The 23,862-nt window shown below is 35.6% G+C and overlaps 2 protein-coding genes across 3 annotated transcripts; both read left to right on the top strand.

Annotated features, from left to right (window-relative positions):
- Positions 1–267: 267 nt before the first annotated feature.
- On the top strand, positions 268–1,241 carry LOC136798256 (solute carrier family 35 member E1-like). The gene has a single exon (XM_067054836.1). It carries the CDS (start codon positions 313–315, stop codon positions 1,216–1,218), a length of 906 nt encoding a protein of 301 aa, XP_066910937.1. The 5' UTR covers positions 268–312; the 3' UTR covers positions 1,219–1,241.
- Positions 1,242–11,751: 10,510 nt separating this feature from the next.
- On the top strand, positions 11,752–21,554 carry LOC136798274 (peptidyl-prolyl cis-trans isomerase FKBP14-like). Of its 2 annotated transcripts, XM_067054856.1 has the most exons (8): positions 11,752–12,132; positions 17,117–17,197; positions 17,460–17,528; positions 18,020–18,131; positions 18,658–18,758; positions 18,945–19,035; positions 19,290–19,378; positions 21,116–21,204. In XM_067054856.1, exons 1-7 carry the CDS (start codon positions 11,794–11,796, stop codon positions 19,370–19,372), a joined length of 876 nt encoding a protein of 291 aa, XP_066910957.1. In that variant the 5' UTR covers positions 11,752–11,793; the 3' UTR covers positions 19,373–19,378; positions 21,116–21,204. The 2 variants fall into 2 exon arrangements, with proteins under 2 accessions (XP_066910957.1, XP_066910958.1); XM_067054857.1 differs by lacking the exons at positions 11,752–12,132; positions 17,117–17,197; positions 17,460–17,528; ... (2 more) ...; positions 18,945–19,035; positions 19,290–19,378 and adding an exon at positions 19,771–20,396 and having other exon boundaries at positions 21,116–21,554.
- The last annotated feature ends 2,308 nt before the right edge of the window (positions 21,555–23,862 follow it).

Below are 23,862 nucleotides of genomic sequence, written 5' to 3'. Positions count from 1 at the left end.
GTAAGGATCTATTCCAGGTAGGTCCATAAAACACTGTTTTTTTGTGTTTTTTTTTTATCTCTCTCTTCTATAGATCAGGTAGGTCCTAAAAACATCCAGCTTGTTTTATTTTTTCCTCTCTGTGGTTTTTATTGAAGTCATTAACATTGTATATTTATATTCATTTAAGATATATCAGCTTAAATTCAGAGTTCAAATGATCTTTACAGTAAATTCAATTCATATGAACTAAATTCAATATTACATCTCTCTTATTTAAATGTAATATCAAATATCACTTTATTTTAGAGAAAAAAAACAGAGAAAGATAAGATGGAGGGGGAATCGTTGGTGTTTTGTGCACTAAGCTGGTACCTTTTCAGTACATGCCATACTGTTGTTGATCAGAACTTTTATTTGGACTATCCGTGCCCCTTGACAATATCATTAAGTCACATGTTTGTTAACCAATTTGGACTTGCATTGGTTGCATATTTGGCAGGAGCAGATCAAATTTTGTTGTCGAAATCACACATAAAGCCAGTGCTATGTTTAGCAGCTTTTAAAGTGGCTGTCAGTACTTTCTCGCATTACACTGCTTTATTTCTAACTGTACCCCTCATGGAAGCTCTCAAAGCTATGTCGCCTATTTTCGTTGTCACTGTCACGAAGTTTTGTTTCGGTGCAAGCTATTCTAATGGAGTTTACTTTTCATTGCCTCTGATGATCACTGGCGCAGTAAGTGCAACTTTAACTCAGACCAAAATTGTTTACAACGGGTTGTTGACGTCATTCTTGATGGTTTGTGCATCGCAATCACAGAATATCTATCTCAAACAATCATATCATAACGTATCATTGCATCCATTAGCCCTTCTTTCAAACGTGCACATGTTTGCATTTTTAATGATTCTTCCAATCTGGATTGTAGTGGATTTGCCAGTATTAATGGCCAGTGAGATGCTTCATGAAAAACCACTCGAATTCGTTTTAACTTTTCTCGTCCAAGGATGTTTGAGTACTGTAACTCATACACTCAAAGGGTTTCTATTGCCCAATTGCTCCTCACTGACATACTCCGTCATGGAGAATGGGAAGTCACTCACAAAGGTCATCATTGGTTTTGTTCGGTATCAAAAACCAACTGGAGTTATCAACGTCCTTGGAACGTTCGTTGCTGTTTTCGGTGTGTTCTGTTATGCCCATGCAAGAAATGATAAGAAAGTAAAATCAAATTAATTTTATCAATTTTATTTTTTCTACTCAAAAATATTAGTTTGTATAGTTAAGTTTTAGTTTCGTAGAAACTGTAGTCTATATTTATGTGTTGACCCGGCAAATTTCGCCCTGTATTGAGGAGAGTTCAGAAATTTCCGTCTTCTTTTATCATTCTCTACTAAACTTTTAAGTCTCTTTAAAGGGGAAATTTTCAATAAACCCTCCCCCCCCCCTCAAATAAACACCTTCTAGGAGGGGTGTTTATTTGAAACAAGTAAAATAAGGAAGTATAATATAAAAGAAAATGAGGTTCCCAGTGACTTTATAATTTAAGTGAGCTCGATTATAAATTATTTAATAAGCACCCCCTTCCTTTAAAAGGCCCCCTCCAATAAACGCCCCTTCTAAAGACTAAACAATTTTCATAAACTCCCGGGACGTTTATTCGAAGTAATACGGTATTCATATTAATAAGGAAACTTTTGAATTACATAGGAGAATGACTGACACGATGGTCAGTCGAATAGTTTTTATTTTTATAGAAATTGAAATTTATAGATTTTTAGATTATTTATAGCGTAGATTATTTTTGGTGATAATGTGTAACTGTGTAAACAACGTGTTTTAAATTTTATATTATGAAAACAAATTGTTGCACTAATACAATTCAAGTCTTGCGTCAGTTCAATTGTGTACGATCTTGTGTGGTCATTTTAGCTTTTTGTTCAAGGCTATCCGACCCTCAAATTAAATAACATGAGCATCACAGTTTCGCTTTGGCTGAAAATTAACCTGTGGGGACAAGAGAAGAGAGAAGCTGACCCTCCGATATCATCGGACCGGGCCCTATCCCGGGATAGTTTCCTACCACTAGATAGGGAAATCACAGCGCTTACCAAACATTCACTGTGCTCGCGAGTATGATGATGATACTCGCATAGTACGGGAGAACCTTGCGTTCTTGCAGGTACTGGAACATATCAGTACCATCACCACACCACATTCAATGTCCAGCATATTTCCCCATACTCTTGTATCAGAGTGATGGTACCCTATTCCCCTCACATGGTATGGGTTGACCCGGGCCAATATACATTCACTTGCCAAGTGAATTGCAGCACCGAGTGGGAATTGAACCCTGACCTTAAAACCTGACCTGAACGATGACCACTACACTACACTTTTTGATAAATAACGAGACTGCTCACGGGAATTTTTTGACCCGCATCCTGCGCGATCGAATTTAATCGCCCGCGCGTGTACGCTCTCTCTGCTGTATATGGCTATGGGTATACTGTATGCAAGAACAACAAGAACAGTTCCTCTCTTCAGTCTTTTGAGACTTTAAAGGAGATTGGAGAGTGTCCTAACCCCTCAGATGAAGCCTTCTAATTTTATAGACACTAGCAGGGCTTACAACCCGTTTGCTGCAGTCCCCTTTACTGGATTGGAATAAGAGTCAACCTCGTCCCCATGACGATTTGCTTTTTATATAGGATGTAGCAAATCGCCCTGGCAAACAACATTAGTATTCCCTTTGATCTGTTGTTATTCGCCGACATGGGAAATTATGACAGAGTCAGCATTTTTTTCGTGTGGGCGTCTATATGTAAATCGATGTGAAGTGCAGGCTGTCTGTCTGCTAAAAAAACAAACAGTTTTCGAAGTCAAACTTTCAGTCAATATGTAATGAAATGTTATTATCTTGTTATTTTTGTACTAAAGACTGGGTAGATCTTTTTCTTTATAATGTTTGATGTGAAAAAGCTTCATAAGTAAGTAAGAAGTAACTTTACGGATATATAAGTAGGCAGATAGGTTGGAAGGAGACTAGCCTACCACTTTTACATTTTACCACTGCCACTATTGACTATACAATTTTATTGTTTATCCACTATACAAATTTATTGTGTATCCCCTGCCCAGCATTTTCATTAAAATTGCAACTGAATTTTTGCTTGTTGTGTTGGTGTTGTACTGTACTTTTGTAAGGACATAATCCAACATGTTTGGAAAGCAAGAAAAGTTGATGGGGGGGGGTCAGGGGTGTGAGATGACAATAAATCTCATTGAACATTCTTGGGCTTTGCATTTTCAAATTTTCCCGTAGTTTGCACCCCCTTTTACCCCCTATTAAAAGAGGACGCCAACTTTTCTTGGGTCTTTCTAGGGGGCACAGTACAAATCCTGCCAAAAAAAAACTGGGGTGGGGTGAGAATTTAGGGAAATAAAATAATAAAGGGGGTTTGAAAATTTTGGCCAATCTGATTATATACAAATATGGTCAGTTTGTTTAAAGGGACTTACAGGACTTGGAAAATTTGTAAACAAACTGTATGCAGCGGATACAAAATGAAAACAAATGTCACATGTCAAAATAAAAAATCGACCCAAATATGGCTAATTTTGATTGTTCAATTGTTTTACAAGTCTGTTTTGGACATGTGATTTTAATTTTTCTCTTTAATGACATGTGGTTTGCGCAATGTTTACATTTTACTACTTTTATGTCCCCTTTAAAAGAATAAATGTGATTGATGGCAAAAGTGTAGGTTGATAAACTAGCAAAGTTTCATTGTAATGGCTGCATATACTTTGTACTCTTTAAATAATTTTGGTGGTGCATAGAGCAAGTTTCCTTCAAAACGAATGTTCTGTAAGAAAGGGAGGGGGATAAAATTCCTTCACAGAAAGGGGGATGGATGGGAATAAAGGGGGTCTCTGTAAATTATGTTTGCATAAACAGCCTTCTGACTGAGTCCCCGTTTCACTAATATTATATAATTCAAGAAGCTAACAATGCGGCGTGGATGATTTTAATATGGTGCAGTGAGAGCTACAGATCGAATCTGTGTTTGGCTGGACGCACCAGTCTTTATGATTAACTTTATAAAGATACAGTCTGCAATAATTGCAATAATTCTTTGTTTTGATAAAAGCATAATAAAATGTGTGCATTTAAAAAAAAACTGCTCGCAAATATTATTTTTTTCAAGTCAGCTTATTTCAAAGCATTGCATGAAAATTGAAACCAGCAATTTAGCTCTTTGTCAGAAAAAATAACTACTTTGCAGACAAAGTTCTAGCCTATTTGGAAGAGTCTTTTCCCTAATAAGTGTAATCAGATGGTTTGTAATATTTGGCATGTGGGATCAATGAAGTATAAGCCCGAAGGGCTAGAAGTCAATCTCCTTGGTAGGATTTGAAGCCTTGAGCGGCTCGCCTGGTTTTTACACAAATGACAGATTGAAACTAAAATTTACCCCTAAATTTAGAAAAAAATATCAATTGTAAACAAAGGAATTGCTAGATTCAATCTGTCGTCAAAAATGCGGCGCATTTTTTAAGGCTTCACTTTTTCTTGCCTGAGAAAGGTTAGAGATTGAACTCTAGCCCTTCGGGCTTTAAACTCAATGTGTCCTGTAATAACCCATTTTAAAAAATTTCAAATTCTGATACCTCAATTTCGGAAAGTTGTTACAAAAAATACTTTGAGGTTTTACTTGGCACATTTTGCGGAAATGATTTTCACGGTTGCCACCCACCTTTTGCTCAAACCCTTTCATATTCCAAGAGGCTTTGGAGGATTTTTAGTATAAACATTGTATTCCGTGGAACGAATTTTCGCAGTACTCTTTTGCGGTTAAAGGGGGTCACTTTGCAATTTTTCGGGAAAAAAATCCCCCCAAAATCATTTTATAATGAACCCCAATTTTATGAAATTTTCCTGAAAAAGTCCCAAACCAAAACCTTCATTCTCCTAGGGGTTTTTGGGAAATACACCCCAAAATCACTTAATATTGACCTCCCCGTTTTATGGATTTTCTCCCAAAGTACCAACTCCCCTGCTTATTCCACCAACCCCTACAATTAAACACAAGAGTAGACACCGAAAAACGCATTAGTTCCACAGAAGTTAGTTCCTGCAAAAAATATTGCTATATTAAACTTGTTCTTGATCTTGATGATTTATTCATCCATAATATATGGGCTCTTTTAGTTTATAGTGTGTTATAATTTCCTCGAATTCTGAGAATTGGAGAAGTAAAAAGATTTTTCTGAATGAAAACAGTGGAATAGGATATTTCAAAGATCAGAAATTTTCTGATCTCTTTAAGAGCTTGTTGACATATGAATGTGCTTGATTTGTTAAGTTCTCTCCTACTGTAGAAATAATTTGACTCACACAAAAATATTCCAAAATAACCTGCCTGACTTTTTTCTAAAAGGCCCTTCATAGCACCAGAAAGAATTTATATGCCCAATTACGAGCATCATATCCGATTGTAATATAATATAGGATGAAAAGTGAAAAAAGATTAAACCTCGTATTAAGAATATTTTGAAAATTGTTTCTTTCTATCACTAGAATTAACAACACAATTAAGTGTCAAGACACAACATTTTTAAGCCTCTTTAAAAAATACACTTCCACGTTGATGCGTCTTTTGGATCAAAATAGATTTTCAATAACAGAATAAACAGGCTGTACCCTTATGATAGACCTTTAGGCTAACGCTATGTTCTATTGAATAAGGGAAATTACTTCTGCATATATACACGAGTTTTCCTCATTCAAAACAGAATAAATTATTTCATCTTAAGGCAACAGCTGTAATTTATGCTGTAGTAATCAGTTATTCAATGGACCATCCTGATCACCTAATGTCTATCATAAAGGTTGGTGAGTCCAGTCTAAACACAGATTTGATCTGTAGCATCACGCTTCACCTTGTCTTTATAATTGTCAGATAAATTGAAACAAACATTTCCAAAAAAACTCTGGTACTTTTTCTCGATTTCAGAAGAAATACACGTGTAGATTTGGTCAAGCAATATAGTTACATGAAAACCAAGAATGGATTACTGTATTATCAGAGATATCAAACTATCAGTTTTTGACAATAAAAATCTTCCATATTCCCAAGTCAAAACAATTTGAATTGAGATAAAAGTGAAACATTTAAAGACGTAAAAAATCAGAAATCAGCTCCCAAAATCTTTACGAGTAATTTCTTGTTCATTTTTCTTAACTTCTTGTGAGGCTCACAGTTTTGAACCAAATCTCCAGATCTCAGAGTTTTTCTGCCACCTTAAGATGACAACAAATTCAATGTGAAAATTTTTGTATAAAAACAAACCTACAGGGATAAGCACTGGGAATTCCCAAAATTTTACCTTTTATAGATATCATATAGCCTTTGTCAGTTGCAAGAAAGTTGGGAATTTTGTGGGGGAGGTACGAGGTACTAAACTAAACAGACCATTTTCTACAGGTTTTTAGGAATTTTTTAATAATTTCCTTAAAAATAAAAATCACATGGCTTTCACACGAAATCTCAAAGTTTTTAGAGGAACCAAATTAACAGTCACCAACTCTTGTTCTTTTTTTCTTTGTACAAAAGTTCTGGTTTTACCACCTTCGATACATGGAAAATGAAAAGTGTTCAAGTATATATGAAATGAATGGATCCCTTTTTAAAAAAAGCATTTACCTTCTTATATAAACCATCCATCATCTGTATGCTTCCTTCTTCCAATTTCGATCAGCCTGGTGCCTGGCTCATCAATCTTTCCATTACCATTGGCATCAGCCATTTTTTTCAACTTTTTAGAGGAGGGTCAGAAATGCATGAACAGAAACTTATACACATCTTCCATCGATGAGCTAATGTTTTGATCGATTAAGGTATGTGATTGGTTCTTAGTAGCTGTGACGTCAATGCAACCACGGTAACAGCAGAAAAAAATGATCTTCCAGAAAATGAAAGCTTGCGAAAAAATAGTTGAAATCTAACTTTTTTTTCGCTGACGTCAGCGAATTTCAATCCTTTTTTGCCAGGGCGAGGTTGGAATAAGAGTCACTTCTCAACTAAAGAGTCCTGAAAATCTCTATGAGTGATCGGCTCTTGCATGTTTGTACATTTCTTTTACATCCGTGTGGCCGTGTGGATAAGGCGATGATGCAAGAAGTATTCATTTGCGAGAGTTTGAATCATTTACGGTGTGTTGACACAGTACAGTATTCCAAAATGGATCAGGTTGATTAGCGGGTGGGAGAGTCAAGAGTCATGACTTTCCTTTCTCTTGAAAATCCAGTATTTTAATACTTTCAATTAAAAAAATGCATAAAAATCGACTAAAATTCGTCTTTTTTGTTACCTTATAAACTTTTTTCAGGACCACAAGTGAAAAGAAAAGCAAAACTGACTGATTATTTGGCTAAAAAATGATTGTCAGGTGCGGGCTTGCTCGCGAGGGTTAGAAATTCCCGTGAGCAACCTCGTTATTTATCCGAATGTCTACACTATGCGCCCAATCACATAGAAAAAATTATTAAGAAGGAGGTCATCTACCCTGAGTATCAGAGATTAAGCTTTCAAAGAATATATTAACCTCTGAAGACCAATAATATAAATTTTATGGCACATGTGTCAATCTAATCACTGTAAAAAGAATCAAAGATGAAGAGCAAATATTACCTTATAAATGTCTTCATCCAAGATCTTGGATGGTCGTCTTGGTTACTTTTGTCTTCGTTAATTGTGCGATGAATAGAATCTCGATTCGTCGGCACAGCGTCAATTAGCCTCCGTCTCGGAAGAGGACTGGGCCCGAATTTGCGGACGTTTTCACAGTTTCACTTTCGTTTTCGGCTATACGACAGCGTTTTCAAGCAGAAAGCAGAGGAAATCTGTGAAATTATGGCAGGGAATGCTAACCCATTTTTCCAGTGTTTCTCAAGATTGGAGCAAGATTATTGTTCTAGAAAGTTCATAAAGGCCTAATAGTTTCAGATTAGTATGATTTCATCAGAAAAAACATTTACACCAAAGCTCCTTATTGATATGTGAAGGCTACCAAAAATAGCAATGTCCTCCATCAGAACAACTTTAACATAAGGGACAAGGACAGTCAAGAAGTCTACTTTGTTGAAAATTTGCACAAAATACTTAGAGAAAATGGTACTATGGAAGCCCATTCTATACTCCTAAATGATAGTTGAAAGATCAGCAGTTGAGAGGGTTGATTAAAATAGAACTATAAAAGTATACATATGTATTTGTCCAGAAAGAACTGGCATGTTGTTTGCTTTGTTTTGGTGTTTAAAAATATGTACTTATCAGTCCTAAAAAAATTTAAATTCGAATATAATGAGGGCAATGAGTCTGGTTAAATGTTACTATATTTACAAGAAAGGATTACTGAAAAAATACTACTGTATGTACTACTGATGAACTAAACTCAAAAACTTTACCATAAATTTACATTACGACAATTTAAAAATTAGACAGGCAGCTGACGACATCAAAAAAAGTGAATAAGTGAAAATTCGAGGGACAAATATTGAGTACTTATTTTGAAATCTTTATAGTTTAGAGAGTCAGAAAAATTTACTCGGCGTGTTTAAAAATCTTTACCGGACGTGTCCGAGAATAATTTATTAATTGATGACGTCATAAGCAAAAGTGAAAAATTGATGTTGCAAAAATTCAAAGTTTTATACACCATTCGAAGCGTTTTTTGATGTAGATTTCAAATCACATCAATCTCAATAAGTAAAAATTTGAATATGAAAAGTTATTAAGGTCCGTAGCTTTTCTATGACGTCATTTTTGAAAAAATGCCTCATTTTATAAGGAATTACGATCTCAATTTTCTCGAGTTAGGCTGAGAAATCAAATATACCCGTTTAATTGTCTTCTATATAGTTTTTGACGAGCTTTCGAATGGTGTAAATTGTTTTTTGATTTGATGACGTTGAAATTTGACATTTTTAGGGGGTGACAGGGTCATGATTGACCAAAATCACATGTCAAATTTAAGTCATAACTTTTGAAATCTAAATTTTTACCTATTGAGACTGATGTGATTTAGAATCTAGATCGAAAAATGCGTCGAATGGTATATATTTCATTATTATATGCTGAAATCAAATTTTCACTTTTGGTGGTGACGTCATCATTTGACAAATTACTACCGGACATGTCCGTTAAATAAATTTTCGGACGCCGAGTAAAATTTTTAGGATCAGTAGATATATGGGAACAAGAAAAATCAACTCGACGTTTGTCCCAAAGTCGTCCAGATTTTAGATGTCGTCAGCTGCCTGTCTAAATCTATCTTTAATAGCAACAAAGAAAAAAACATGGCTCAAAGTTTTAAAAACAGAGCTAGTCAGAGCTTCAATTCAGTAGGTATAGAGCTTTCAAAATTTGAAAACAGACACTGCATTGGTTACTACAAGACATACTATCCACACGGTTTTTTCGATTCATGAAAAAAATAAAGTATTTATCAAAAAAAGGTTCTCTTTTTTGTTGGTAATCAATTCCAACAAACAACAATCAATATAACAGTTTTTTGAAAACCATCCCACATTGTAAACATTATCAACCAACTAAACCCACACCGCCAAAATTGTAAAAATAAGTCAATATAATTTCCATCAACAATTTCTCGTAAAATGTTTTTTTTCCAACATTCTGATACCAATCATGGCTGGAGGCATCATGTGTAGAGTGACTGTGTGGCATTTCATTGCTTTTAATGATCAGGATACCAAACATCAACCAAACAAAACTGACACCAAGCCAAATCTGTCGATTAAAAATTTCCATGAAAATTATAATTGAAACTTATCTCGTAAAATGCTTTTTTCAACATTCTGGAGGTGTTCAAAGTTAGAGGTATCATATGTAGAGCCAAGCAATACATGAAAAGTCATTTACTATCCCATTTGCTATGAGATATATGAGTCAACAAATCAAACAAGAACCAACAAATCATGTCTCTTCACTTTCATGTCACATCGTGTTTGTATGGGGTATCAGAAAGCCAATCCACAAGAAGAGAGCCATCTTCCTTTATTATGGAGTGTTCCAAAACTATTGGTAGGTTGTTTGGAAGTAAAGAAACCCACACAGTTTGTTTTATTTTGAGGATTTAACTTGAAAACAAACTGCATCTTTCCAGCAGAAACTCATGTTTCAACCTGCTACATAACATTGGTCAGTCGGGTCTGCTACTAACATGTAATAGTTTTATTATAGCCGAGCTTGAGAATCCGTAGGCAGAACTTGTAACATGTATTATGTGTATAATTATGTCAGTCGACTTGAATCACGATACATTACTTACATTTCACTGGATGCATTTTCGCTGTGAAATTATCCGCAAAATTTTCTGACCGCGTTCTGAGACGGAGGCTAATATATGATTTTGACCTGTGCTTTTCACGGTAGAAGTCATCAGCTTATTATCGATTGGTTCAGAAAACCTGCTCCAAAGTAAAACTTTCAAACTTGGAGTTTTTTTTCTGAAAATAGATCATACTATCATATGAAAGCAAACGAAGGGACTTGACGAGTTTGTTGGTTGAAAAAATTAGTCATGATTTCTCTGATTCCACGCATCTACTTATGGGCTTCCGGTACCTTTTCAAAAGTTTTTCTCAAAATTTATACGATGCATTTCAGATAAAAACTAGCCAGTGCCTAGAAATTTGATTTGAATTTTGATCAAACTTTTTGAAGAGCTTAGAGAGTTTATTTTGTCAATCAGGCAGGGATCTGCTTGATGTAGTGGTCGGAAACCCCGAATAATTTTCTTTTCGAGTTAGAAAATATCAGCTTTATTTTCTGCTTCCTTTAATTTTTCGAGTTTATATTTAGCAAGTTGTGCGAGATAGGATAGGAATAACTGAATTCCAAAACTTAAGTTAAAAGAATAACTAACCCGAAAATTGGACTATTTCATTTCAAGAGAACAGAGTTGACAATAGGTCGAAAAGTTAGAGAGGTAAGCGAAATCTTTCAAGCTAAAATCCTAAAATTTACTAAAAATGACGTCATACATATTATAACTTGGTTTAGATTTAAATAGCGAGGTTAAGCAAGAAGCTATATTATTATACGTACGGAATCTATTACGTGAGTTTTGCGTGTGACACGAAAAAATAACTCGGGATTTCCGAGTCTCGAGAACCGGCCTTAAATTCCGGACTCTTGGGTAAAGGAAAACGTAAGATACAAACCTCCGAGATGTGATCCTTATCTCTGATCCCGTCTTTCTCTTTTCTGACTGTCTGAGTTTCTGAGTGTCTCATTTCTGACTGAGTTTTCATACCTGTCAATCATTTGACCACCAATTACGACCAGTCTAATTTTCGCACCGAGTGGGATTCGAACCACCACCAAAGAGAGACCTTCAGATTCGGAAGCCAGCGCTCTATCCCTTGAGCCATCGCCGCACAGCAAAACCACGCAATTCATAACATTTTATACCAAACTGGCAAAATACGGGGGTAATGTTATTATAATATGGGTAACAGTACCCCTTTTTTAAACCTGACTGAAATTCGAGCCGTTACTAGCAACCCTGCGGGGCCCAAGGCGCCGAGTATGCACCCGGCACAGTGACAAGCCGTTACTAGCAACCCTGACCTAAACAATCCCAAACAGCAAAACCCCCGGAAAATGTAAAATGTCGGAATGAGCAATAGCCGATCACATTTTGGAGGTTTGTCTTTTATGTTTTCCTTTGGGTAAAAGTGGAACGGAGCCACCCAAATTCATTTCATAAACAAAATTCAAAATGGCGTTCTCTGCAGCAAGATCACATGGAAACCTTGTGAGCATTTTGAGAAGTACAGTGTCAAATCTTTGCTTGCTTCAAAAGGTTGAGAAGACAGCAATCGTCTGTGGATGTAGCTACATTCAGACACGTAAATTTAGACCTTATTCTGTCATACCAAAGAAGTATTTGAAGCGAAAAAATAGAGACAAAAAAGATAGAGATGATGTTTATTTTTTGACTGACCAGGTTGACCCAACATACTCCGTGGATGATGCTGTCAATATGATAAAAGCTTATGACTTGTTTGGTAATGAAAAACTTGATCTATTGCTGAATATGAATCTTGGAGAAGGGAAGGTATACATAGGTAGACTTTTCTATAGTTCTATAGACCTTTTCGCCTTTCCATCCCGCCATCTATCTTGCAGTCTTGAATTGTATGCAAAAGTACAGGAACAAAAAAGCTGTAGTTTCTATTTCTATTTGGTTGAGTTGCAGGAGGCTTTAGAGGCCTATTCTCGCAACTATAGACGCTTTCTAATGAGCGTCCCGTCCGCACTTTGAATTGACTATCACCCAATACACCGTTTAGGAGTCTCGCTATTTCACGGTACTCCATTGCAGAGGCCCGGTAAAAATGGTAGGTAAAAATGCGCACTTTAGTACTGTGAAAGGTTAGAGGAATGTAAACATTGTGAATTTTTTTCTCTCCTTTAAATTAAAGAGAATGATTTAGATATTTGAACATGATATCAATGATAATCTTATAAGTCTCTCCTGAAAATTTCACAAAAATTCATCAAGAGGAAAAGAAGTTATGATTAAAAGGAGTTCTTTACCTACCGTTTTTCTGCTATGTTTCCTTATGAGAACCAGATGTTTACCTACCGTTTTTTTGCGGAGAAGAGTGAATTTTCCGTGATCGCTAAAATCAAAACAATGGAAAATTGGATTGACGCGTGCGCAGTCGACACTCCTAAACGGTGTATTCCCCTCACATACGATGTTCGGGCCAAGAGACCCTATCAATTCTTTTGGCCCGAACATGACCCTAGTCATTCAGGCCATGTTCGGGCCATGTTCAGAAGATTCCATATTTAAATTGATTCAGCATGTCCAGTCAAACAAAATAAGATTTGTCTGTTTTGTTTATATCACTCAAAAAAACTTTACGAGCTTCCCGTGGACACGCTTCAGTTTAAAACCAGGACCAGTTTACTAGCAAATATTTCCACCCTAAGTATATTTATAAATGTTTTCATACCAAATAAGACATTTAATATTTATATGAATTTACAACATTCATATATTTAATATAATTAAGAGAAACCAAGTTTTTCTCAAAGAAAATGTTAAAAAATTCAGTCCTGAAATTACACGCCTGTTTAAATCATGTTTTCAAAAATTGGCCCGAGTGTGGCCCGTGCGTGGTCCGCGTGTGGCCCGAATTCTCGGGCCAGCTCAGGCCATACTCGGGTTAACCCGGGCGAAGGAACGTTCACTTGCCAAGTGAACTGCCGTGAGTGGGAATTGAACCCTGGCCGCCTGCACAGAAGCCAAGGTCGACTACACTATACTACGGCACCTTTTTTGGTTGGATTTAGTTGGAAAATATGCAAAACATATGCAAGTTTACACAAAGATTAAAAGACAACAAAGCATTTTATAAAGAAATATTACAATCATTAGAACAATAAAAGATGGAATTTCGTAATCCAAGAAGAAATATTTACAGAACAACAAAAGCCTTCTAGAAATTTGTTTTAAAAGACAGCATATTCTGTTTTCATGCCATTAAAAAATTCCACGATGACGGAGTACACACATCAACTTTCAAAACACGCAAACTGAAAGCAGTAATTATCAGGGTGGCCACTAGTCCTGGAAAGTCCTGGAAAGTCCTTGAAAGTCCTGGATTTTGTTTTAGTCCTGGAAAAGCGTCCTCAGAAAATTGGTTAAAGTCCTGGAAAAGTCCTGGAATATTTTTCCTTGTTAGTCCTGGAATTTTACCTTTCTCTATAAGCGATCAAGCGTGAAGGAATTTGTATTCTAATCAGATATTTATTGCTTTTATTTTCTGTATTCTAATATCTGTGTTTGTAGAAGTCATAAATATTGTCAAAATCGTCAAACATAATGGCATACTCTCGGGTACGGATGGACGGGGTTTGGAATTAAGCGGTTGGAAAAAATCTCAAAATCTAATCAGGGAGGTTGGAATTAAAATGCCTTGGGTGGAAAACTTTGGAAAAGCAGGCTAATACAGAAGAATTAGGGCAAAAGAGGGAACTATCAAAAACATTTCCCCAAAACTTAATTAGCAGGGGGTGGGGTGGAATAAGAATGTCATGGGTGGAAAATTTTTCAAAAAGTTAATTAGCGAGGGGTACACTTATTAGGTACCCAAGAGTAGTTTGGCTAAAAGCCAAAAGCATTATCGTCTAAAAACTGGTTCCTACATGAGACACTTATAAAACACCAGCTTTATGAATACACCCATTGAAGTTTTTCAAAATATCACGTCCTATCTTCGAAAATATTATCTAGTTGCGTTTCAAAGAGATAATCCTATGTTTCTGTTTCTAAAAAAGTGATATTTTCCAATTGTTGATGAAAACGATGATGCACCACTAAAATTGTTTAAGTTGGCTTTTTGGGGGGAGAAAGGGGAAAGGGGCGCCAAAACTTTTTTGTTAAATCTTATTAAAAGTTGGACTTTGTGCGTCTTAAACTGCGCCCTGAAATCAATTTTGGTGAAATAAGTTTTCAAATCTTTCATGCTCGCTTTGCTCGCAATAAGATTTTGGTAATTTTTTTGAAATCTAGTTTTGCAATTTTTTTTGACAATCTAGCAGTTTCGAATGGTAATCTTAATGTGCGCCCCATGACCAATTAGCTGAATGCAATTTAAAACATATAACCCAATTTTTTTCACTCGAAAAGTAATTCGAAATCCGTATTGGTTACTTTAAAAACAAAAATACAAGAGTAATGTACGGTTAACTCTCACTTTACAAAATCTTTGTCGCCTCAAAATATCCTCAACAACTAAGACAATTTGTAAGATTCTTTTTAAAGCTATGTGATTGTCTATGCAAATCTTCTTTATTGGCCCAGCTAGCTTTAGCGTAGTGGGCCTTTCATTAGCATTCTGCCCGGTGTCAGTGTGTAACAATTTACTAGGCGTTACGCGTTTTATTTCAAGCACAGGCTAGTACATATTGTGAAAAATTTGATTGGCTGAAACATGTCTCTTTTAGAACATGATTGGCAGAATAAAAACAATTGCAATCGTCTTTATTGGTTTAAAACATAAAAGGAGAAAATACAATTAACTACTAAAACTATAGAATATAACAGATGTACACGTTTTTTTTTATTAGAACACCTAAAATTTGGCTGAGCCTGGATGTGCTTATTTTTTTAGCAATTTTCAGTCTAAAATGTTCTTAAATGCGTTCTTAATTTTTCGGACTACTTTAAATCGACAACATCATGCAAAATAAAGAGCTCTTAAAGTTGGTAAAATTTGGACAATATTTGACTCTCGATTTTAGAATATCCATCCCTAAGTTTGGTTAAAACTGCTTGAAAAGAGGAAAGAATTGTAGTTTCTTGTCATTTTTTTCCAAACTGAGGCTGGGCATGTTCTTACGATGTTCTTAATTTTTCGATGAATTTCAGCCTAAATGTTCTTATAAACTGGGTTCTAATAAAGAAAAAAACGTGTAGTACGTTTTTCTTCATTTTAGGAATATGTTCTTTTAAAAAAGTTGTTTTTACATTTCTCTATCATGTGAACAGTTCAGTGAACAGTTCAGTGTTCAGTTGTTCACGTGCTAGGAACAAAACACTTCTGTATATAAGATTAAATATTTTGATTTATTTCTCATTGTTGCTAATAAGAGATAGGCGAGTGGTTTAAGGCGTCTTTGGCTTGTACTAGCGACTTTAGGCTCAAATCCTCTCTGTTACTTAAGTCTTGTTCAGTTCATATTTTTATTCGCTGGGCCTTCATGCCCTCTGGTCTTCTTTTCTTCTTGGTTAAAATCAAATTGGCCCATTCTCTATTTCGTTGCTTTGGAGCAAGTTAGAAAAAGCTTTGCACCTCATTTTTGCGTTAATATTTTTCACATACATAGCTCAGTTCCGAGAGAAAATGCTTTTCTTTTAGGATAAAAAGTCCTGGAAAATTTTAAAAACATCCTGGAAAATTTCTTGAAAAGTCCTGGAATTTGACTTGATTTTTTGAGTGGCCACCCTGAATTATGATGTCACACATTCAGCAGGTTCAGATCAATGTTTTGATTTGATCGTTTGGCGGTTCTATTCCCAGGAGAATAATTTACCGTCAGCCGAATAAGGAATATTTTTGTACTTTCGCAGGTGATTTTTCAGCTTGAGTTTATGTCTAATGTTATGGTTTTTTGAAGTGCTTGTTCTAAAGACATGAGCGAATTTGATTATTTCTAGTTTTCAAAAGAAGCAGATTTATCTTTCTTCTACAAGATTACACTTTAATATAATGCCAATTATGCATGTAAGTTTTATAATAATACTTGCTTTTTGCATATATTTTGCATACTTTCTAAGGGAATTTCACCATGGCCACCATAATTTTTGCATACAATTCAATATGGCAGATGGAAAGGTGAAAAGGTCTTTTTCCATACTATTACTGACACACAAGTGTTACGCGTAAGCCAAATCGCGTACTACGAACAACCTCTAAACTGCCGAGTACAGGAGAAAAAAAATTGAAATTCAAAATAGCGGCCAAGCCCACGCTGATAACTTGAAGGCAGCATAGATCTCAAACCTCAAATCTACGCCGGAGATATCCGGCGCACAAGCCTCAATTTCCAGACTGGATTGCAGCTCAATAAATCAATGAAATAATTTGAAATAAAAAGTAAACAAACCTTGAACCTTTCATGAATCCAAATAAATAAAAGTATTCATCTAAAGTGAAGATTACATTTCAAAATAAAACGATTTTCAAACCAACCTAAAGTCAGTGTCTGCCAACTAAAAATTTCTCTGCGGGGTCACTGGCAAGGAGTTACGACTTCTGGTATAAGTCTAAAATACCAATCAGTTTCATTCTGGAAATAGAGCAATTATGGGCTCAAAGTGTCAAAAAATAAGAACAGTAGACAGCAGTAGAGCCTCTTCAAAAGTTTACTGGTTTTCGTAAGAAATAGCTAATGTTAATTTAAAAGATGTTGGAGGAGTTTCAGGGTGAAAAAACCTGCCTGAATCGGATACCAAATTAGCCTGGGTAAAGTAATTGGGTTTTATGTGCATGAAGATAATGGTTTCTATTGATTGTTTGTTTCAGAATAAAGTTGCTGTCTTAAAAGGTCTTGTTCATCTCCCAACACCTGTCACTGAAAGTCAAAAAGTTCTTGTATTCGCTGAGGTAAGACCAATTATTCTCACCTTTCCTGATTCAAACAGTTAACTCAAAATGATTTAAAAGTAATAGACACTCTGTTTGTAGAAGACAACTTAGTTTTTTCTGCTTGTGGATTATTTTAAAATAGTTTTGGATTCCTGTCAGGAAGAATGAATAGAATTTTTTTTTTTTTCAACATGGATCTGTGCTAATGTGAAATCTTACTAAACGATTTGTTTTGGCTTGTTTGTCTTAATTGAAGTTAGTTGTATGATTGTGTTGTTAGGGTGAAGATGCAGTGAAAGCAAAGCGAGCCGGTGCTACGTTCGTCGGTGGAAAAGAACTTATATCCAAGGTAAGTAATACCCCAAGGTCACCAAAAGAACAAGCTGTTTGGTTGAAAGGGAAGGGTTCCAGTCTGATCACTGATTTTAGAATTTAATCTCAATTATCTGGAAAGAATTGCGGTTAGAATGTGTATATAACGAACCTATCAAATATAAATCAAATAAAAAAGACACAATGTCTATGTTAAGGTTGCTAGATGGATAATCCAATGAATAACATTGGGCGATTGGAGGGAGCTAATTGAAAATGAGCAACTTCCCTCCAAGCGATCTCTTTATTTCAAATCTTTACAAAATGCTTTGAACCTTAAAATTCAAATCTGGAAATCTGAGGTCACGGAATATCTCAACATACCTTCGATCCCTTCATTCGTTGACCTATGAAAATTAATTGAAAAGGCTTCGAATGAGATTTTAAAGACTAGGTTGGAACTTGTTGTTTTACTTTTATTCTGAAAATGAGATTTTTCCCTCTAAAGAACATTTGATTTTTTTGCAGGTTGAAGAAGGAGAACTGGAATTCGACCATTGCATTTCCACTCTTGATTTTCTTCCCAACATTAAACATCTCCCAAAAATACTCCGCAACAAAATGCCTAACACAAGGCGAGGTAATGCATCTTTTAATTGTTTAACCCTGTTTGTTAATCTTATGACGGCTTACTGCTTTTTAAAGACACAAGTTTTTAACAAATTTCACTTTAACCACAAATATAATTTTCATGAGATTATCATTCGGTGAAGTAAGCGTCAATCGCTAGGGTTATATTAAGATCGTCTCATCTTCTTTGGAGAAGTTGCATATGAAAATCCCTCAATTTAGAATTTGAGGGCAAAAAAAAATGTTATGTGACGGAGGGACGGTAGAAATGATATTGTGTATCTGGCTTTAAAATATTTTGCAAAGCACCACTGCAGATTTGATATCAGACGACGTAGATACTAAGCAGAGTCTATTTATATCCTATTATTTTTCTTGTACCGACAATGATTGGCTCTCGATCCGGAGTAAATACCTTTGCGTTTTTCCTTATATTTGCTGTCTTATGATTATATCTCCATTAATATAATATGTCGATGTTTTATGGGTAGAATGTTTTGAGTTGTTTACGGAAGATTTCCTTATTATATATGCAGGTACTGCAACAAATGATATCGAAGAAGCCTTGAAAATCTTCAGTCACGGAGAAACGTATATGGCGGATAACACTGGGAAAATGAGACAAACTATCGCTCTTGTAAGTTCTTTCATCATTATAAGTTTACGAGTGAATGTGTGTTTTGAGCGGTATTCTTTGTAGGCCTTTCTTTATTTGAAGATTAGTTTCTCTTGGAAGTGGTGTGTCCAAAACAAAACTGATTTTGTTTTTCTTCGTTGTTTTAGTTTTTTTATCATTAACAATTTCTTTCTATTTTTCTTGTAGTCCAATTTTTCGAAAGAAGAGATCGAAGGAAATTTGAAAGAAATCATGAAAGCTGTCGATTCTCACAAAAAAGCTGCTTCTTTAACCACAGGTACGTAACTACACCGTGTACACTCGCCATTGCAAAGCGTACTATAATTAAGGCGAACCCCTAAATTTCGATGTTGTGCCTAAAATGTTAAAAGGGGAATCTGCGATATACATAGTCTAGGGATAAACGTTTTTTTCTGCATTTTTAAACGGCCTGTGCAAGCAATCGCTGCTCGTGTGCAAGCAATCGCTGCTGACAGAGATTACTAGCATTATAATAAAAGTTAAAATCTTTTTCTCTTGTTTTTTCAACAGAAAAATTTTACAAACATGTCAGCTTAGCGTTGCCCGCTGGCCCCAAAATCGATTTGAAAATTTCTGAAGTCACTCCAGTGTAAGAAAAGGTATGTGATTTCGTTTTTCATTTGAAATCAACGTAGATATATGTTTTGTTTTAAATTTTTAAATTTTTCCAAAGCAAAATTAGCGACCAATTTCTAACAAAGTAAAGTAAGGATTGATTATTAATTTTTTATTATCGTAAGCATAAATTGAAAACAAAACAAAAGTAAAGACTGCACTTGATAGACAAGGAGCCTTGTTTAGACTGCTTTTTGCGGATTATACTCAATTACGTCGTAAAACAAGAAAACAAGTTGTTTGATAAGTTTAGTTACTTATTTGCTGCATGATAGTGAAAGTTTGTTGGAAGTGTTTCATCAGCCTTCAGTTTGTTTCATGCTCAGCAAACACGTATCTTTACTCTGCTTGTAATACGTGTAACAAAACAATGTTTGGTCGACGTGTCTCTACCGCCTTCGACGCTGGTTCACTTTATCAGTGGCCACTGTTTCGCACAATATCTCATTTCTTGGCGAGGTAACATCTCTTGCAGTGGTTGTTAGATAAGAAGGAAAATGAAGAGTTTGTTCTCGTTATTTGCACTTTGTGTGTTGTGTTGTTTTGTTCGTGGTGAGACAGAGGAAGTCACCATTGAAACTAACGAGGATGACGGACCACAACCTTTAGTTCTGGACCCACAAGTTGCTGATGAATTACGTAAAGAACGAGCTGAAGAAAGGAGACACCATAAAGAAGCAGTGGCTGAACACAACAAAACAACTGAAGCAAAGCCTGAAATCATCACATTGTACCGGCCAAAGATTTGTAAACGACAATCTAACCGTGGTGATTTAATGGTAGTCCATTACACCGGATGGTTGGCCAAGAGCGGACGCAAATTTGACACCACTATTGATCTGAGACGTCGTTATGCACCCTTTGAGTTCGTGGTTGGAACTGGTTACGTCATCAAGGGATGGGATAAAGGTCTTATGGACATGTGTCCTGGAGAGAAGAGAAAGTTAGTGGTACCACCATCGTTAGGTTATGGAAAGAAAGGACTGAGAGGAACTATCCCACGTGAGTTGTTGTTCACATTCTTTTCTTGTTTAGTAGTTATAGAATTAGTTTCAGGTATTAACTTAGTGATCACTAATCACTTTCAAATATTAAAGAAAGAAATACAGACAGAGCGCTAGGGGGGGGGGGGCATGCCCCCCCCCCAGAGGAGCTATATCAAGGGGGGTGCCCAGAAAAAGTGAAGGCGCTGGGGGTTGGGAATTGTACTTCTGAAACCCAAAAATAAGGTAAAAATAGGCTAAAATCAGGCTATCTAGAGCAAAATAAGGGGCCTTCTCTTTGACAGCTGAAAATATTCTTAGAGATTGATAAACGGGGGGGGTCCTAATAAGGTCCAGGGGTTTGGAAAAATGAAACAAGCGGGGGGGCGTTTATTTGGAACCTAAGAGTATATGGGTTGGAGGGGGGACTTCGAAAACAAAATATTTTAAAGGGCGCCAAATTTTGGCTTGGTCACCCCACCACGCACCCCATATTACAACAATCTAATCCTCATTCGAAATGAGGTGACAAAATGTCCTTCAAGATTGCCCACCTGCTTTTTTTGCTTATTGATATTGACGTTGGTATTTTGATTCAAACTTTGTTTAAACCCTCACACGAGTGACAGTGCATTTTTCTTGCATATTTTCACTGCTTCCATAAATCTTTCATCCCCTTACTTTCAACAGTTATTACGGGATTTTTCAGTAATTTTTCTTCTTCCTTTTTTTCTACAGCCAATTCATCGTTGATTTTCGTTATTGACTTATTGGACTTGCGTCGCGCCACACCCAGTTACGTGCCCATCGATCTCTTCACATCACTCGATAAAGATGGCGATAAAGCACTGTCCCGTGACGAAATCTCCGATTATGTTCGATACCAATCGAAGATTTATCGAAAGAAAGACGCACCGATGCCATCGCACGACGAACACGAGAAGATGGTGGACGAAATTATGCAGAAAGAGGATAAGAACGGAGATGGTGTCATCCAGCATAACGAGTTCAGTGGACCCAAAATCCCTCATGGTGGTGAACTATAAACATTTTTTTCTATCTTAGTCTTTTTTTGTGTGTTTGTTTGTGTAGTTTGATTCATTTTGTATACTTTCATTTCGATTTTTGTATTTTTTGTTCACTTCATCAAAAAAAGATATCAAATGTTAAATCTCAAGATTTCATTGCTTTTGAATTAATCATCTTTCCACCTCTACACGCTTTTTTTAAATAAAAATATATTAGAAAAATATATAGCGTGCTTTAGGTAATTTCCAACTGGAGCACGCCTCTGGAACAGATATGTTGAAGATAGATGCTTCATATGCAACAATAAAACATTGTACATAAGCTGATCTAATCTCGTGACAAAAAAATGAAAACGTTCTTTCTTACTTTTTCAAAAACTAAAGGGATCTTGATTATCATTTTCCCATTTGTGATAATTAATAAGAAAAGTTTTTGTTTTTTTTTAATCTCAAGCTTTCATAAAATTTTAATTTCAATTATTTTTTTGAAAATACGAAAATACGATATAAATAGTTGTTATGGTCTCATGTTGAGCGCTAAAATAGAAGTATGTTCTGGATGAAAGTTAAGTTTAATCTCTTTTTAAAATAGAAAATTTTTCTTTATTCCAAACATCAGCCCCGGGGGGGGGGTACTAGGGTTGGTGAATGAGGGGTATGTGCGGACGGGACCTCCGAAAACCGACCCTCAGAGAGACCAAATTTTAGTGAAAAAGTGACCCTTAGAGAGACTTTTTCGAAAAATTTTCTGATTTTCAAAAATTTCCTACCCTTAGTGAGACTTTTTTGTAATTTTTTCTCTCAAAATCAAAATTTTTTTCTAAAAATCGTGATTTTTCCCACCCTTAGAGAGACTACTTTGAAATTTCCTGATTTTTGTTATTCTTAGAGAGACTTTGAAAGGTGAAAAACCCGACCCTTACCGTCCGCACATACCCAGCACCTATTTTTGCCTAAGTACCCCCCCCCCGGGACATCAGCTGAATTCTCTCTTTTGTCTTTGTTGTTTCCGAAAGAGACAATTATTTGAGTAAATAATCCATCATAAGAAGAACTTTGTTTTGAAATTTAAATGGTTATAACTCTGGATCAAAAAAAGATTATAAAATCGCGATTTTACCAAAATGAAATCCAGTAACTTTTCTTCCACTTTGACTGAAAAAAATTTTTTTGACAAAAAATACCTTAATTGCTTTTGAATTAATCATCTTTCCACCTATACACGTTTTTTATTAGAAAAATATATAGCGTGCTTTAGGTAATTTCCAACTGGAGCACGCCTCTGGAACAGATATGTTGAAGATAGATGCTTCATATGCAACAATAAAACATTGTACATAAGCTGATCTAATCTCGTGACAAAAAAATGAAAACGTTCTTTCTTACTTTTTCAAAAACTAAAGGGATCTTGATTATCATGACATTTTCCAATTTGTGATAATTAATAAGAAAAGTTTTTGTGTTTTTTAATCTCAAGCTTTCATAAAATTTTAATTTCAATTATTTTTTTGAAAATACGAAAATACGATATAAATAGATCGTTATGGTCTCATGTTGAGCGCTAAAATAGAAGTATGTTCTGTATGAAAGTTAAGGTTAATATCTTTTAAATAGAAAATTTTTCTTTTCCAAATTTTTTCCAGTGAACACTTAAATGTTGTAATCATAGGTGTCTGAATGCTGCTTAGCGAGAACCTTTTAGAGAAAATATGATTATATTATATGATGTATTTAATTTTTTCTCGGATAATGTGTTTCCTTTGCCAGGGCTTTGGGTTCTATCTGTTTGTTTGTTTGTCTATTCATAAATTTCCTGATCCTTTCCCTGGGGTGGTGGGTACTAGGTTTGCGAGTTGAAGGGTATATCCAAGCCAAACTTCGAAAAATCGGTCTTTTGAGAGGCTAAATTTTGACGTTTTTGCGACCATTTGAGAAACTATTTTTCCAATTTTTAGCTCAAAATTATACCAGATTTTATGACACTTGATGATAAGTCGATTTTTGATATATTTCGTAATTTCGGGACCCTTTCAGAGAATCAATAGCTAATTTATTGTTTTTACACCCTTTGAGAGACTTTCGAGGGTTTAAAAAAGGGAATGACTCGCACATACCCGGCCGACACCCATTTTGCCCAAGTCCTCCCCTCCAAAGTTAACAATGCCTTCGTCCCCAGTGGGAAAAATACCCTAAAATTTCAGCCCCACTGGGAAATTAGCTTTGATTTCATCGCCATTCGAAATTTAATCTAAGAACTGCATTCCAAAACCATCCCCACTGGATGTTTTAAGCTTGGGACAATAGAACAATATATTTTCTATCCCCATTAGGATTTTGACAGGGCCCGGGGGCACTCGATTCAAAAACAACCGTACGTGTGGCCCAAAATTAGGCCTTTGAAATCGGACCCTTACAGTGCAGAGAAAAATTTGCCAAATTTGAGTAAATTTGGGTGAA

This window comes from Clytia hemisphaerica, unplaced genomic scaffold (genome assembly GCF_902728285.1).
Source record: "Clytia hemisphaerica strain Z4C2 unplaced genomic scaffold, Clytia hemisphaerica genome assembly, whole genome shotgun sequence".
NCBI lineage: Eukaryota > Metazoa > Cnidaria > Hydrozoa > Leptothecata > Clytiidae > Clytia > Clytia hemisphaerica.
Note: the sequence above shows the minus strand (reverse complement) of the source record. Positions and strands in the feature narration are given on the sequence as shown.

Bases quoted from the DNA above. Each gene is read 5' to 3' on its own strand.
- LOC136798256 (XM_067054836.1), top strand. From the start codon at position 313: ATGGAGGGGGAATCGTTGGTGTTTTGTGCACTAAGCTGGTACCTTTTC.
- LOC136798274 (XM_067054856.1), top strand. From the start codon at position 11,794: ATGGCGTTCTCTGCAGCAAGATCACATGGAAACCTTGTGAGCATTTTG. The intron at 17,198-17,459 runs GTAAGACCAATT...TTGTGTTGTTAG, and splicing joins AAGTTCTTGTATTCGCTGAG to GGTGAAGATGCAGTGAAAGC. The intron at 18,132-18,657 runs GTAATGCATCTT...TTATATATGCAG, and splicing joins AATGCCTAACACAAGGCGAG to GTACTGCAACAAATGATATC.